Source organism: Bicyclus anynana, chromosome 6, assembly GCF_947172395.1.
Source record: "Bicyclus anynana chromosome 6, ilBicAnyn1.1, whole genome shotgun sequence".
Lineage (NCBI taxonomy): Eukaryota > Metazoa > Arthropoda > Insecta > Lepidoptera > Nymphalidae > Bicyclus > Bicyclus anynana.
This window is the reverse complement of record NC_069088.1, coordinates 17,260,047-17,275,801: the sequence shown is the minus strand read 5'-3', so window position 1 is coordinate 17,275,801 and position 15,755 is coordinate 17,260,047. Positions and strand designations below refer to the sequence as shown.

Here is a 15,755-nt window from a genome sequence, read left to right as displayed (position 1 = left end):
ATTTAAGTCACTTGACTATTTTTTCGTGTTTGTGACAGCAAACCCTTTCATTAGATACCCATATCATGGGGGTGGATTTTAAACAGCCAGTCCGCCAACATGGGGAAGCGGCCATATTGAATTTGTAATGACTTATATTATAGCTAGTCATGTATTGTCATCAGAATTCAGAGCGTGTGCAAAATTTCATTCTAATCGAATACCGGGAAGTGGATCTAATTGAGATTCCAAGATTTTCAAGAAAGCGTGTTAAAAATGCTCCTGGGATCTCGGACTAATAGTTCAAAGAGCTTTAAAATTTAATTCGCCTACGAGTAATGTGCACACAGCTTTATGAAGGCAAGCTTTTTATTGGCACAGTTTGTAAATAAGTTTAATTGCGTTTGAGCTCCGCCCGACTCGTAATCGCGTTATACGAAACATAATACACTTAGATTAAACGCTTACAGGGACTGCGATCTTTGTGATTATTTTACTAAATTACAATTAGTTTACTTTTACTCTTTTATAACTATAAACAACAGCATTTATTTTGTTATTCTATGCGAAAAACCGAAGAGTCCAAGCTGCAACGTCAACTAAATTGAATTGTTTTGGTGGGGATGGTCCACCCTTTACTATTTATTGTTTAGTTTTTTCTATTAATTTTTGATTATATAGTTTTAGATACAGAAATACATATTACATATTCATTTTTTTTTTGCTTTTAATTAGGATACATTAGATTTATAATTAAGTTGTAAAATATAAGTATTTTGTTTTGTAACATTATTAGATGAAAGTAGTTTTGCAAGCAATGTTTGCTTTAATACGACTTTGCATACGCTAAGCATGTTAGTTCATAAGTTGATTTTTTTGTATGTGTAAAAATATGTAAAAGTCGCTAGCAAACTTAATAAATAAAATAAATAAATAAATAATTTAAGGGTCCACTAGCCAAGTGGCACGTCGATTCTCTTTCTACCATCGCTAACGCTTCGAAAACTAGAAAAATGTATGGAGATGACAGATCTTGATCACGTGACCTGTCGATAGCAAATGTCATTCCCATACATCTTTCTAGTTTTCAAAGCGTTAGCGATAGTAGAATGAGAATCGACGTGCCACTTGGCAGGGGCAGGACCTCCTTGATTACAGTGGGATATGGAGCTTAAACCCACAACGCTGCAGTGCTGGCTTGATAATGTTTGACCGACAGCTAGATATACTCTTCGAGCACGATGGTGTATACATGCACATATTCACAACTTCAGCTTTGTACTGAAAATTTTTAGAAGAATCAAAACCTCGTTGTTTTTTTCGATCCCAGACTCGAACCCAAGACCTCATGATCAGCCACACAGTACCCATTTAACCAATAAGACAGTGTCTATATTGTAGCAAAAGTATGCTTATATTTTATTCAAACGTTACCGCATACCGTCTTTTTGATGGCGTTCCCATGTTACTTGTTTTACTACATATTTCGCGGTACAAGCTATACACTGTCGGTACCGTTCCGATCTATTTTTGTGCTAAATCTATTCCGTGCCAATATCTTCTTTAAAAGTATAAAATATTCGTCTGAACAAAAAGAGCGAGCTTCTGTTCTTGAAAGCATTTTTTCCTTACTGCGATTGGTTTGCACAAAAGAGTGTTGTGTCACAGTTTACCGGGTTGTACAGTTATGAAAACAGATAACTCACATAGTACGTATCCATTTTGTTTAAGATAGGAATAGTTTAGTAAACTGGAGTTAATACGCAGCGATTTTTTTTTTATTTTATATTCTTTACAAGTTACTCTTGATTAAAATCGCACCTGATGGTAACTGATGATGCAATCTATGATGGAAGCAGGGTGACTTGTTAGGAGGAGGATGAAATCTACACTGATGTCCATTCGTTTTCGATGTAACATCTTTAACAAATATCATCATATTTCAACCACTTTATACAAAACCTTGACAAATTACACACGCCACAGTTCAATACAAAATGCTTTTATTATATAGATATTTTTTAATACTAGCTGCTGATCCATTGCACTTTTATAAGTAAATACTTATTTCGACTATTTCCATTTGTTTAGATGTTCCTTTGGGCTTTTCGTTATTATCTAAGCTATCTAAAAAATATGACTAATACTTTGTATTTATTTATCTAATATTGTGTCATGAAATGAGCTCACGCTTAACTACGATCTCTTCTGATTGTTATAGATATGTATAAAATGTCTACATTATCTAACCACAAAGTACCACGACCTAACCACCTGTCAGATCCCTAAGCTGTGGTCATATACACTAGGAGTAAAGAACCGTCGAAGAGTTGTAAATAAAACAATCCAATAAGACGCGCTAGTGCCAATAAAACAGTGGAGCAGATTCGAGGGCGCGCGGGACGAGTTACATTCGTGTTATGAACAAAGTTGAGGGGCGACGAGACCAATTTATAACTTTCTCTGATTGATTTGGTACATACAAAAAGTAAGCTAAATACACCACGCCACCTTGCAAACATCGCTTTTTTTTAAGAAAAAGTCTTTGATTCGCTGTATGTAATTTTATATTTATTATTGATAAAAAATATTATGTTCGCGTGGAGCATAATTAAATAGGTCTACTACAAAGATCGTAAATATAAAAATATCCAGAAAAAAATGCGAACTATGAAGTTTATTTTTAGCATAAAATGTCGCCGACCCTGCCAGGATTCGAACCTGGAATCTTCTGATCCGTAGTCAGACGCGTTATCCGTTGCGCCACAGGGCCTGGTACACAACATTGCAAAAATATATAAATTACAGAAGCATACCAATTTTAACAAAAAGAGGCCCTGTCGTCGTGGTTTATATAAAGATAAAATACTCGTAATAGGTTATTAATAACAATTAATGATAAAGTTGTTTGTATAAAAATTTAATTATATCTAAACTTATTTAAATGGTCAAAATAAAATTTAAAGTCTTGACCTATTATATTAGACAACATTTGTTTATTTCCTAGTGTTTTCATTTTTGTGGAAAGGAAAATAATGTATACCATTTTATTTAAAAAAAACTCCTATGCCGTGTCTGTCTGTACGCATTAGACTGTAAAACTACTGAACAGACTTTCATACGGTTTTCACGAATGTATAGAGTGATTTGTGAAGAACGTTTTGGTATATAGTTTGTCAAGATTTTCTGTAAATTTAGGTATATGACGATAATGAAGCTGGATCTATCTTGGAAACTCAGTACCTAATCCCATAGATAAGTAAGAAAATACATAGTGGAATACCTTTCAATAAAAAATAAAGTCAGTGATGACACAACATCTTTATCTAGGTATCCATTTGATCTTCTAGAAATTTTACATCGAATACGTGAAAGTCTCGTGCGTCCGCTAGTAATCAAATAAATGTACCAACTGTTTACTTTATTACAAATAATAAATATAAAGTTCGATAAAGTGTTGATAGGGAGAGAGCCATATTGGCCATATTGGCCATATTGGCCCTACTACAGGCTATAATACACAACATTAAGAAACCAAAGAGATGTAGGACGTAATCTTTTTGTGATCTAAGCAAGGCCCTGAGTTGTGTCTACTAGAGCCTCAAGCGATTCGTGACCTATCTTGTTAAGCTTACCTGGCCCCTTGTGGCTAGATTAGATATAGATAAGTCTAGATTATAAGGGTTATTGTGGCCTAGTCGCTAAAATGATGTTCAATAATTGTGTTGTAATAAAATCTTTTTAAGAAAAAAATTTAACAGACTTCAAAATCACTAAAAATAAACTAAAAAGTGAAAAATAACATCGTATGTGCTACCTTCTGATGACTTGGAAGGTGGTGCCAAGCTGGTGGCGTATTCATTAAAGCCGTTTCTGACAGAACCACGTGAAATAACTGTCTGAAAATCCTACAACATCATGATTTAAACGGCTTGAGTTAATTCATCACTGTGTTGACACCGCCTTCAAAGTGATCAGAGGATAGATTTTCCTGAAAAATAAATTAAACTAATCTGGAATCTCTTTCAAACAAATAAAGAAAAAAATTATCAAAATTGGTTAAGACATGACGAAGTTATAAGGTAACAAACATTAAAAAAAAACCAACGCGTCGTTTGCGAACCACATCCTTTTTTTTGAAGTCGTTTGATATAAAATAAAAAATCACAAATTCATAGATTCAAATCCATTCGATCTCGATATAAAAATACATTTACATCCAGACATCTAGAATTCGATCTAAATGCACTCCACTCCCAAGATGATATTTCCATGGAGCGCCGTATTGAGTACGAAGTACCCTTAATCTGAGATCTAGATTGGTTACGAGAATACAATACCTACTCGCAGACTACCTTCGAGCTAAATAGACTAGCTCAGACTAATAACAGTGCATAAGACATTCGGTTTATATCATATCGACTTTCGCTTTCATTTAATGGGTTAGTAAATGAAAAATGCGATTGTGTAAATGCATATGTCGGCGCGAGTGAGTCATTCGACACGACCTAAGATAGTACGACGTGTTCAAAAAAAAAAGAAAAAAGAAAAAAAAAAAAAAAAAAACGTACGACGTTTTCCACAGATATAAGAAGTAACTAGATTTATAATGTGTCAATTCTTTGTATTGAAACCAGCGTACCCAGGGGCGTGGCTTAAATGGCTGTTTAATATTTAGTGAAAAATGAAATATGTCACCCTTACTTTAGGGTTGAATATTATTTATTCCTTCTGACACAGAACAAAACAAGACTGCTAGTATATGTGCGGACACGCTTGCGTTGTTCCGCACACCCGGGTGTACGCGGGCCACGCCCCCTTGCTACTTCTATTGCTAAAAGCGTTAGCTTTTAGCGTTGTCTGTTCTGTGACGTTTTCAATGAGTTAGGTGGGGAGTAGTGGTAGACCGCTCCGCTCGGGCGGCATTGCTCATTCTTGCTATGACGTCCGTCCGTCACCTTTTGTTGGATAATCCTTCATAGATTATTTTGATATAGGCGGGGAGAATGACTTGAGTGGAAAAGGGGAGTGTTTTAAAAGAAGTCTTTAACCCTACATCCTTCGGTAACAAGCCCGGGAGTTCGCTCAAGGTTATTCTCTGCCATTCGAGGGCTTATTAATAACATCCTTATTGGGAGTTTTTAGACCTGATAGGTCACGAATAACACTCACTAAAGCACGTGTCAAACTTCGACACGTGCTTTCGTGAGTGTTATTAAAAACTGTGTTTGGGTATAATATTAATCATAATCACAAACATCCAATATTTTATGTCTTACAGCAGAAAGCAAGCTAGAGGAATCCTATTTCCACTCAGAATAATATTACGTAGATACGAGTAATAATAATAATTGACGGACCAATCAGATGGATATTGAAAGTCCATCGTCTACAAATGAATGACCTCAGAGAGCATGTTAGCAATGCACGTCCTACAAAGTACTGTCGGTAGGTATTTTGTCAATAAATATCTTGTTACGCGACAAATCTCTTCTATGACGCCTCGTAAAATTGACCTAGCGACTTGTTAATAAACGCTATCCATTTCCTCCATACAGCGGAATAGCCTTTAAACACTTTCAGCACTCAATTACGATGCAATTAAAATGGCCGAAGTGCCGTCTTTGAGGACCTTAATAATGCATAAACAAAGTCTTCATTCCAGCTGAGTTGCAAAATCTAATTTGAATCTACACTTATATTATAAAGACTAGTAAAAGAAGAATAGTTAATCGATTTAAAAAATTCTTTCACCAATGGAATGCTACATTATTAGCGAGTAACACATCTTCGTATTCCCACGAAAATAAAGTCAACGTAAGTGAATAATAATACAAATAATAATTGTTTATTTGCAAGAATTATTGTTTTTTACCACATTCAACTAAATTAATAGTGTGCAAATATTATACGTAGTGAAAAAAAAATACAAACAGTCACAATTACCAAAATAAATAAAATGAAATTAAGAAAAAGATAAATACAAGTCACAATTACTAAATTAAGTTAAATGAAACCGCGGAGGTCTGCCAATATTTAAATGGAGATATAATGAAGTGGCCACTACTGTTTTTTGGCAACCTTGGACGATGTCTAGGTATCCGTACCCTAACCACGAGGCCAATGAGGAGTTAACCAAAAGAAAGCTACCAATAACACAACAGACACACTCGTAAGTGTTTGATCAATGTCAACAGTTAAAAATAAATCTAGCACATTCCTACTGCACTTGTAAGTTACCTCAAGTCGAACGTCAATGATAGGTGCTCAAGCGAACTCGACGCGACCAAGTTATTTGTGTACTCACTGCGACATTCTCGCTTCAAGTGATACGGTAAAAGTTGCGATGTTTATTATTGTTTTGTACAACACGCGGGCGTTTTTAACAACTTTTTACAAGCTTTTTGCAATTCAAAACATCAGTCACTACATCAAGTGCATTTCATAGTTGCGATCATCATAAAGGAGATGCCCCATTAGTGCGTTACGCGTCCTCGCAATCCACGCATTGTTTGCCACACCTGCGTTGCGACGATGCACGACGTCACAGTGAGTCTGAGACAATACACGCATGTAGTGAGAGCGGGGCCACAAGATGCGTTGCGGCGCCGCATCACTAAAGTTTCACCGTATCAGCGGGCACACGAGCGGTGCAGCTTCGCAACGTTGTTATGCCGTAGCAGCGTTGGACAGTCTATTGTATTGTGATTACAGTAGTAATGTTGTCACGCATAGTAAACTGAGCGGTGCCGCTCTGACGTCGCAATGCATTCACCCCTCCCCGTCTTGTCTCGGTGATTACCAAGAACGGTGCGGTGCCGGAGCGCATCGTGTGACATGCCTTTTTTTTTTTTTTTTTTTCTGTCTGAGTAGGTGCCGATAGCTCCCTGCGGAACCACTACGGCGTCACCGGGGGGGTTGGGCGAGCGCAGAAGCATCGCCTGATGTGACCCGAAGGCTGAAAGAAAGATAGAGGACGGAACGGCTCTCTAAGGGCGTCTCCTATGAGACTCGGACCTCGGCTTAGAAGGCCATTCTGGAGGAGGTAACCGTGACCTGAGTGAATCAGTCCGGACGCCCCCAAGATCGTGAGTTAGAAAACCCACGTCCGGGTGACGTTAGATATCGGGGACCTCGTCTTCGCCGGCGAAGACGCTGTGTAGCTTGTGATTGTGTTACCTGGGAAGCATTGTCGGTTGTTATGTCATCGTCTGGATCGTAAAGGACGTTCTTTGGACGCCTCTGCTTGCAGTTAGCGTTTAGGTTGGGAGTGTAATTGCAAGCCTCAACCACTAGTTGGTTGGGATGGATGGCAGCTCTGTCAAAATAGTTTTGAGAGATCTGTTTCATGTACTTAGCTATTGTCGGTAATTCTAGATCTCTATGGAGGTCATTATTGCGTAAAAACCACGGCGCGCCCGTGATTTGACGCAGAAAACGATTCTGTAGGGTTTGAAGCGGCCTAAGGGTCGCTTTGGGACGGTGGGCAAACACTACACTAGCGTAGGTTAAGATCGGACGGATCGTAGTTTTATAAAGCGTTAGCTTTGAGCGGAGGGACAATTTACTTTTCTTATTTATCATAGCGTAAAGGCGGTGCATTACGTATGCGGCCTTTTTTCTCGCTTTGTTAACGTGCATGGAGAAGCTCATGCGGTTATCGAAGGTAACGCCTAGGTACTTGGCAGTACGTTGCCAGGGGATGGGTGCTCCGTAAAGGGAGACTTCTTTGAGTCCGGACTTGAGACGGGAGACCGCTTTGCCGGTGAAAAGCACGGCTGCGCTTTTCTCTGGGTTGACTTCTATACGCCAAAGGCGGAACCATTTACCTATAATGTTTACCGCCTTCTGGAGGCGGGCTCTAATGTGGACCCGGTTTACTGCCGTCGCGTACAGTGCGGTGTCGTCCGCAAACTGGGCGACATGTACGCCCGGGTGGTCGGTGGGAATGTCGCTTGTGAAGAGCGAGTATAAAAGCGGGGAGAGCACGGAGCCCTGAGGGACTCCTGCGCGAATCTGTCTGGGTGAAGAGAGAGTGCCGTCTATACGGTACCTGAAGGTGCGGTTGGACAGAAAGCTGTGTAGCAAGCGTACCATTTTGTTTGGTACGCCGAAACGGTTTAGTTTGAATATCAAGCCTTCGTGCCAGACGCGGCCAAACGCTTTAGCTACGTCAAAGAAGAGCGCCCCGGTGGCGATGGGGTTATGAAATGTATTAAAACCGGTTAGAATGTGCTCCGTGAGGCGGTGCACTTGATGAACACATGAGTGTTTACATCGAAATCCAAACTGTTGTTTGATGAGAAGTTGCTTTTCATCGCAAATGGCTTTGAGACGATTCAAAATGATTATCTCATACACCTTGCCAATGGTGTTGAGAAGACTAATTGGGCGGTAGCTAGTCGGGAGGTCGCGGGGTTTACCCGGCTTGTGGATGCCAATGACCGTAGCTTCTTTCCATGCGTCTGGGAAGGCGCAGTGAGCTAGGAGAACATTGAAGATGTTCACCAGGAGGTTGATTATCTGGACCGGGAGAAGCTTTAAAGCTTTGTTGCTAATCGTATCAGGTGTGACATGCCACAGGTATTTCTATGTAAGACGACGCAGCGATACCGCTCCTACGCCGCACCGCTGACGCAACGCATTATGTGCCCTCGCTCTGAGTTTCAACAATGGATCGAAACAACTAAGTATGTCAAGTATGAACACTGTTCATCATCGCCTCGCAGCTACGTTGAAACGTTGCGTGCGAAGACGTATCGTTTTAATGTAATAAGACATTACAGTATATGGAATTCGACGCACCGCAATACAACGCACTAATGAGGAATCACCCTAACAAAAGCGTTACCAGCCGCCACTATAACAACGTCACTTAATGTAGAATGACGTCATTAACATCATTTCGTTATAATAACTTTAAATAGTTTAAAAAACCGTTCGCCGTTTGGTACACGTGATATTTAATTTCTTAAAATTAAAATGCACGTATAAGTACCTAATTGAAGAATTGGTGCATGCCCCGGACTGGATTCGAACCTACACCCTCCTCCTACTTATACCTACTTATGAAAATACTCCGATTTCTATTTTGGATAATAACAATGGTTGACGAAAAAAGCTCACCTAATCCTCAATAGAAAACCATTGAATATGGTAGAGAGAATAGAGCTAGCTATTCTAAAAATTGTAAGTTTGTCAGCTCTTGCAATACCAAGCCAATTGCCAGTGGCGTAGCCAGGAGTGGCCGAAGTTGGCCTACGCTACGCACACGGTCGCACATATGGCCAAATCGCCTTGCGGGTTTTCTTTTAACTACGTTCAAAGAATGCTGGCCGTCATAGTATATGATCATAATTATTTTAATTGCGCCAATGTTCAAGTGAAATTAAAGGTTTAACAAGGTTGTACAAAATTAGCACAATTAGACAAACTTTACTGAATATATTTGTATAAATACATAGTAGAAAAGATTGGGTTGTTTTTGGAGAATTCATCCAATTTTTTTAAGTGCGTAAGTACTTAATAAAAATCATAGGTAATGCATTCATGATTATATATTTGCTTTAAAACAATTTTAATTTATAGAGTAAATTTGTCACACAACCAGAGTAGAATCGACATTCTCTTTTTCATTTTAATTCTACAAATTAAAATTATATTAATTATTAAGCATAATAATATAGCAATACAGTTTGCTAAAATATCTTATAGCCATTTTAATAGTCAACTTTTAATTCAGGTTTATCTCTTGAAAATTAAATACTTTTAGCTTATTGTCAATAATTGCTACTATTAGAAATTATGTATCATCTATACGTATTCTAAAATAAAGACCTGCGCTGTCTGTCTATTTGTCAGTTTAAAAATGTATCTATTAAAACGTCTATAATGCCCAGTACAATACTTGAAAGCTACAAAAATCAATCGTTTTCGTAAAACTAAAATAAACTCAATAGTTCTAAATTCAAAACGGTACCTATAGTTAATTCCCCTGCAGATTTTTATTTACAGTAGTGTTTAGCTAGATGCTATTGATGATGTAGAGGAATTTGAGTTTTAAAACTAGAAGCATTGAATCTATTTTACTTTTTCGGTACAAATGTTTTTTTAAGTTCACAAATATTATACTGAGGGTATTAAAAGATTAATATAAGGATTATCATATAGAGAGTATATAGTTCGATTACAAGTAAGCAAGCGTTAGTCGTATTTTAAGCCGTGTTTTGGTTCCATTGCTGCGTGTGCAGTTAGGCGCAGTAGGATAGCAGCTCTTCGACGCTGCAAGCTTTATCGCAACACTCGTTGACGATGTAGCGCTTGCCACGAGATGGAAGTCCCAGACGGTGGGCTTCTTGCTGCGCGATGCGCGGCCATTCGCTGCGCATCTCTTGCTCTTTATAGTTTGCGGGGAGGAGTGCATCTGGAGAGACAAAGTTATCAGTGATAACGTAACGCGCGTAATTTAGTTTTTCACAAATCCCTCGGGAACCATGAATTTTTCCGGGATAAAAAGTAGCCTTTGTGTTAATCCAGGCTATAATATATCTCAATACCAAATTTCAGCTAATTCGGTTAAGTAGTCGAGGCGTGAAAGAGTAACAAACATTCATATCATCAAAATCATCAGTTTTCGCAAATCTCGGGGAACCATGGATTATTTTCGGGATTAAAAGTAGCCTATGTGTTATATATGTTACTATGTATAGTAGTCTAGAGTAAAATCCATTTCCATTCCAAATTTCAGCCAAATCGTTTCAGTAGTAGCGGCGCTAAAGAGTAACAAACATTCAAACATACATCCAAACATCCATACAAACTTTCGCGTTTATAATATTATAGTAGGAAGTAGAACCATCATGAGACAAATATCCTACAACAAAGATCACACTCTATTAGCAGTGACATAACTATGGGGTGGCAAGGCTTATAAAATACCACGGGCCCTCAACTCCGTGACGCTAAGTTTTTACCATTTGGAAAAGTTGATTGAATACATATTTTTCTATGAAATCCTAAGCTTTTATTAATTGATATCGATTTATTTCGGACCCTTCTTCCATGTTCTATGCGAAATTACTTTACCGTTTGAGACACGTTATATTTATTTTTTTAAAATACACATATCTGAAAAGTTGGAAGGGCATGCTAAGGACCGGATTCGTCCTTCGAATCGAAGGCAGAGGCCAAATCCACTGGACAGTCACAGGTCGTAAGTGTAGAAAAATAAAGTCAATGAGTGATGTAGATCACAATGATCTATCAAAAGAATTTAAAAAAAAAACAGATACTCACTATACATAGTCCCAGTTGAAGACCTTTTTTCGCCGGGGAGGACATCGTAGCAGATGAGCGCGATGGCTCGCGCCAGGGTCCTGCCGCAGTAGTACTGCGGGCGAACGTTCTGGAACGCGGCGGCGTTCCCTCCGATGTGCCCGCGGCTTAACGCAAGCAACATCGACAGACAACCCAGCGTCAATATCAGTTTTAAAGCCATCTAAAAATAATGAAATTCAGTAAAATACTATTATATTATAATACGGTATCCGGCATAACTGCATAAGAGATAATATATACCCTCATCTGTTATTTGGGATAGGATTCTGTTTTTTATGAAATTATATTTTTTTAAGGAAAACAGAAAAATTATTTCTCAGATCGGTGGATGAAGACTGGCGCAGTTATTAATGTTTAGATCCCGCTAAACTAATTTATGATTTTATATCATTTCTTTATTTTTTATTTCATTTCCTATGGCGATTACACTCTTTGAAAATAACGCACCACCGAAGAAATTAGCTTCAATCAAATCAATTAAGAGTAAGTAATACTCGTACTACGGTCGTATATACTCCTTGATACTTCCAATCTTAGATTGAATGTGCATCAGCACTTAACATCATCGTGCATCGCAGTCAAGGAATAAATTGAGAATCCATAAGCAAAACGCCTAATTTAATATCACCGCAGACGAACCTAAGTCACTGACATAGCTCCGCGAGCCGCAAAACTAAAATGGCAATGGGCAGGCCGCATAGTGCGAAAAGCCGATGGACGTTGGGGTCCCTAGGTACTGGAATGGCGACCCAAGTGTGTACTAAGTGGACTGAGGACATCAAGCGAGTTGCAGAGAGCCGCTGGATGCTGGCAGCTCGAGACCGTTGTATTTGGAAGTCCATGCAAGAGGCCTATGTCCAGCAGTAGACGTCCATCGGCTGATAGTAATGATGATGAATATAATATCTATGTTGCATGTCGCAGCGCACAATTGCGCTGTCTATAAAAGTACACAAAATTTGCGACACATTTATCAAATCGCAGAAAATGACAAAATAAAACCATAATTTATTGCAAAATAATTACAATAATGACAATAACTTACCTTTCTTCTCTTAGTAGCTCCTCTGTTGAGTCGACGAGTGAATATGAAGATGTTCCTGAAAAATCCCCCCTTTTATACCCATCCCGAAGATGGTCCTTAATTAATATTCACAAACATGTCATTATTCCATATCATTGCGTTATCAGAATTGAAAGCTTCAACAAAGGTGATGGAAAATTTCACGCAGCCAGGTAGGTAGCCTGAAGTCATAGGGGGGGTTGCCTCCTATCGGTGGTCAAATATACATTGTAAAGTACCTGAAACTTAGAAAACAGTCATCAATGACACAATTTAAAAAAAAATGCATCTCATCAGTTGCCACTAAGGGAGTGTACTAAACAAAACTAAACTTTTCTTCTCCGGATCTCCTCATGAAAAAATATCATCCCAAAATAACAATAAAATAATACAACGAACATCTCTCTTCATCTCCCGCTAACCTAAATGTTTGTTGAGGGCCATAGTTTCAGATCAATGAGTCAACTCATTGCTGACTAGTAGCATTATTCAAAGACCAAGTGTAAGCAGTGCAAGTAGATAACCATTCTATAAAGTTAAACAAATTTCACAACCCCCTTTAAAAATTATATCTAGCTACGGCACTGTCTTTCAGTAATATATGCAAATATTATAAACGGGTAAGCAAGTGTGTGGGAGTTGTTTAGTGGAAAATCTTATGGTGAATTTATATTATTACCAACATCTTGAAAATTTTCCAATGATATTAGTATGTATTTCTTCTGTTTACCTAACTTGTATTTTGTTAGTCAGGCAAAAACAAACTACCTTCAACTTATTCAAAATTCGGCTACTTTAGAAACACTTTTGAAACGTCAAGTTTAACTTAACCTGAAAATTATAGATTATTTTACGAAAATCCCATTCAAATCAGATCAGCATGGCTTTCGATTTCGTCCGCGTGGAATTCAGTTTTTCACAAATCCCACGGGAACCTTGGTTTTTTCTGGGATGAAAAGTAGTGTGTTAATCCAGAGTGAAATCTATTTCCATTCCAAATTTCAGCCAAATCGCTTCAGTAGCCGCAGCGTAAAGGAGGAACGAACAAACATACACACACTTACACACAAACTTTCGCCGTTATAATATTAGTGTGATACCCGTGCAAAGCCGGGACGGGTCGCTAGTTATACATATAACCTTCCTCTTCAATCACTCTATTTATTTAAAAAAAAACCGCATCAAAATCCGTTGCGTATAGTTTTAAAGATTTAAGCATACATAGGTACATAAAGATATAGAGACAGAGAAAGCGACTTTGTTTTATAATATGCAGTGAAGAATACAATAAGGAACTTAAGCTAACTTATCCTTATATTAACAACTACACAAATCATGCCCACGTGGAATGGTGACAAGAATAGGAACTGGCTGCTTTACGCGCTGGACAGCCAGGTTCTTTGTGCAATAAATAAGCCAGTCGAGGCAAGTAGCCACGGTAATAATCTAAATGATTCGGTGATTTTTTTTGACACTGCGACTCCATGGCTCAAGGCCAAGGGTATCCACGGCAAAAGGAACTAATGTGAAACTCTCAGTCAGTTCAGTATTTGAGAATATCGCAGACAAACATACAATAATACGGGGAATCGGGATATAGGCTCGCGTTTGCCTACGATTTCATCTGATGGTGAGTATAGATGTAGTCTAAGATTTAAATGGAACACGCTTGCCTGTAAGGTGCCTATTCACTCGTTTATAAGACCAAGTTATAAAATTCAGATGCATATGCCTAGTCTGAAGCGTTCTATACGACAGTGCAATATTTTAATGGCGATGTCATATAAGGACAACTCAGTAAATTATTGCAAATAAATAAGTATTTGAGCCAAACGGAAAATCACTAGATAGGGAACTACTAGAACTACTAGTGTAGTTCCCATGGGAAAAAAGGTATAAAATGTAGCCGAATAGCACTCACAAATAACGCAGTTTTGATTGATTGAACGTAGACTGTAGTCAAGGGCTAACTCGAAAGAATAAAAATAAATTATGTCTTTGTGATCAATCTCTCAGGATTAGCCTATAAGCTATTTATGCAATTGCTTAGAGCATCCTGTGTAGGTGTGCACTAGAGATGACGGAGAAAAAAAACGAGCACACGAAAGTTAAAGCAATTTCAAAATTGACTTTAGCTTATATAATCCTTACGCATTAACTTGACACCCGGCTGCCAAACACATCCATACAAACATCATTCGTGCCAGGTGTCAAGTTAATGCGCACGAGCTGTACACATTCTGCCCACGGTTCCTACTCGTATTAACATTTTCTTTGCACTTTACTTAAGGATAGTGGGGCCCACAGGTGAACATTACTTAGGGCTTCAAGGTACCTTAATCTGGCACTGTTTTTAATATGAAGTATAAACAGTATAGAAAATATAGGTACCTAACACTGTTCTCTCATTGTATAAAAATAAAAAAAATATCAAATTGAATTACTATAAGTTTGTAAGTCGATGTTATTTTAGTTTATGAACTTTATTTTGTTTGAAGTCGCGTAAAGTGAGTAGCTTTCCTGACTCGGCCAACCCGACCAAAACAATACTTTCCACTCAAAAAATCCATTAGTACTTACTTACTTACTTCTGAATAAGAAAAGTCTCTAACTAAGTTAGCATAAATATTTTTCTAGACCGCTCGGCACCTTCCAGTTCTTTCTTCCACTAACTTAAAATTGTAGCAAACTGGAAAGTTATTGTTCTGTAGTTAAGCCTGGTTGACATGACATTAGTGCACTGGCCTGAGAATTCAGTCAGTAGGTAGTACATGTCTACTTTCATATGAAAAGATTTAATAAACGCTTGTAAATTGGGATGTTATATTGTACTCTAATAAAATAATTAGTATTAGATTTTAATCTTATAACTATGAATTAATTACCTAATTAATGTTTCAACAGAATCGCAAAATTTTAAAGGGCGTAAAAATGTTATCTTTTAGGGACAGATGAAAATTCAACACCAAAGTAATTTAAGTCTTTATTTATGTGAATGATGTTAGGTATATCTACATACTAAACACAGCATTTACCAGTTTATCTTATACCAGTATCTCAGAACTCCAGCGTCAGTTTTGTGCACTTCATAGATACAAAAATGCACTACCTTAGGACATTACAACCTGTTATTGATAATGCCCAAATTAATTTATTACAATTACCCTTATTAAAAACCTTGAGCACGCCACTGCCCAACATCTATTATGTTTCAACATCAACTCATGTACCTACTAATTCACATAATCTATAATTATGTTATTCTCATAATTACATCAATTAGACATTAAATAATAAAATCTTAAGTACCTGAACAATGTAAACTCGGTTTAAGACAAAAGTTGAGGAGGCCAGGCGAGTTGGACAAAGACAAAAC

General features: G+C 37.8%; 1 protein-coding gene and 1 non-coding gene across 2 annotated transcripts; both read right to left on the bottom strand.

The window, feature by feature from the left end:
• Nucleotides 1-2,679: 2,679 nt before the first annotated feature.
• On the bottom strand, nucleotides 2,680-2,752 carry Trnar-acg (transfer RNA arginine (anticodon ACG)). Its single transcript has one exon. It is a non-coding gene; the product is annotated as a tRNA-Arg (tRNA).
• Nucleotides 2,753-9,518: 6,766 nt separating this feature from the next.
• On the bottom strand, nucleotides 9,519-12,510 carry LOC112050564 (insulin-related peptide 1-like). Its single transcript, XM_024088856.2, has 3 exons — nucleotides 12,362-12,510; nucleotides 11,275-11,476; nucleotides 9,519-10,402 (listed from the first exon to the last, which is right to left on the bottom strand). The coding sequence occupies exons 2-3, from the start codon at nucleotides 11,474-11,476 to the stop codon at nucleotides 10,230-10,232; spliced, it is 375 nt and encodes a 124-aa protein (XP_023944624.2). The 5' UTR covers nucleotides 12,362-12,510; the 3' UTR covers nucleotides 9,519-10,229.
• Nucleotides 12,511-15,755: the final 3,245 nt, after the last annotated feature.

Bases quoted from the DNA above. Each gene is read 5' to 3' on its own strand.
- LOC112050564 (XM_024088856.2), bottom strand. From the start codon at position 11,476: ATGGCTTTAAAACTGATATTGACGCTGGGTTGTCTGTCGATGTTGCTT. The intron at 10,403-11,274 runs GTGAGTATCTGT...TTGTCTCTCCAG, and splicing joins TTCAACTGGGACTATGTATA to ATGCACTCCTCCCCGCAAAC.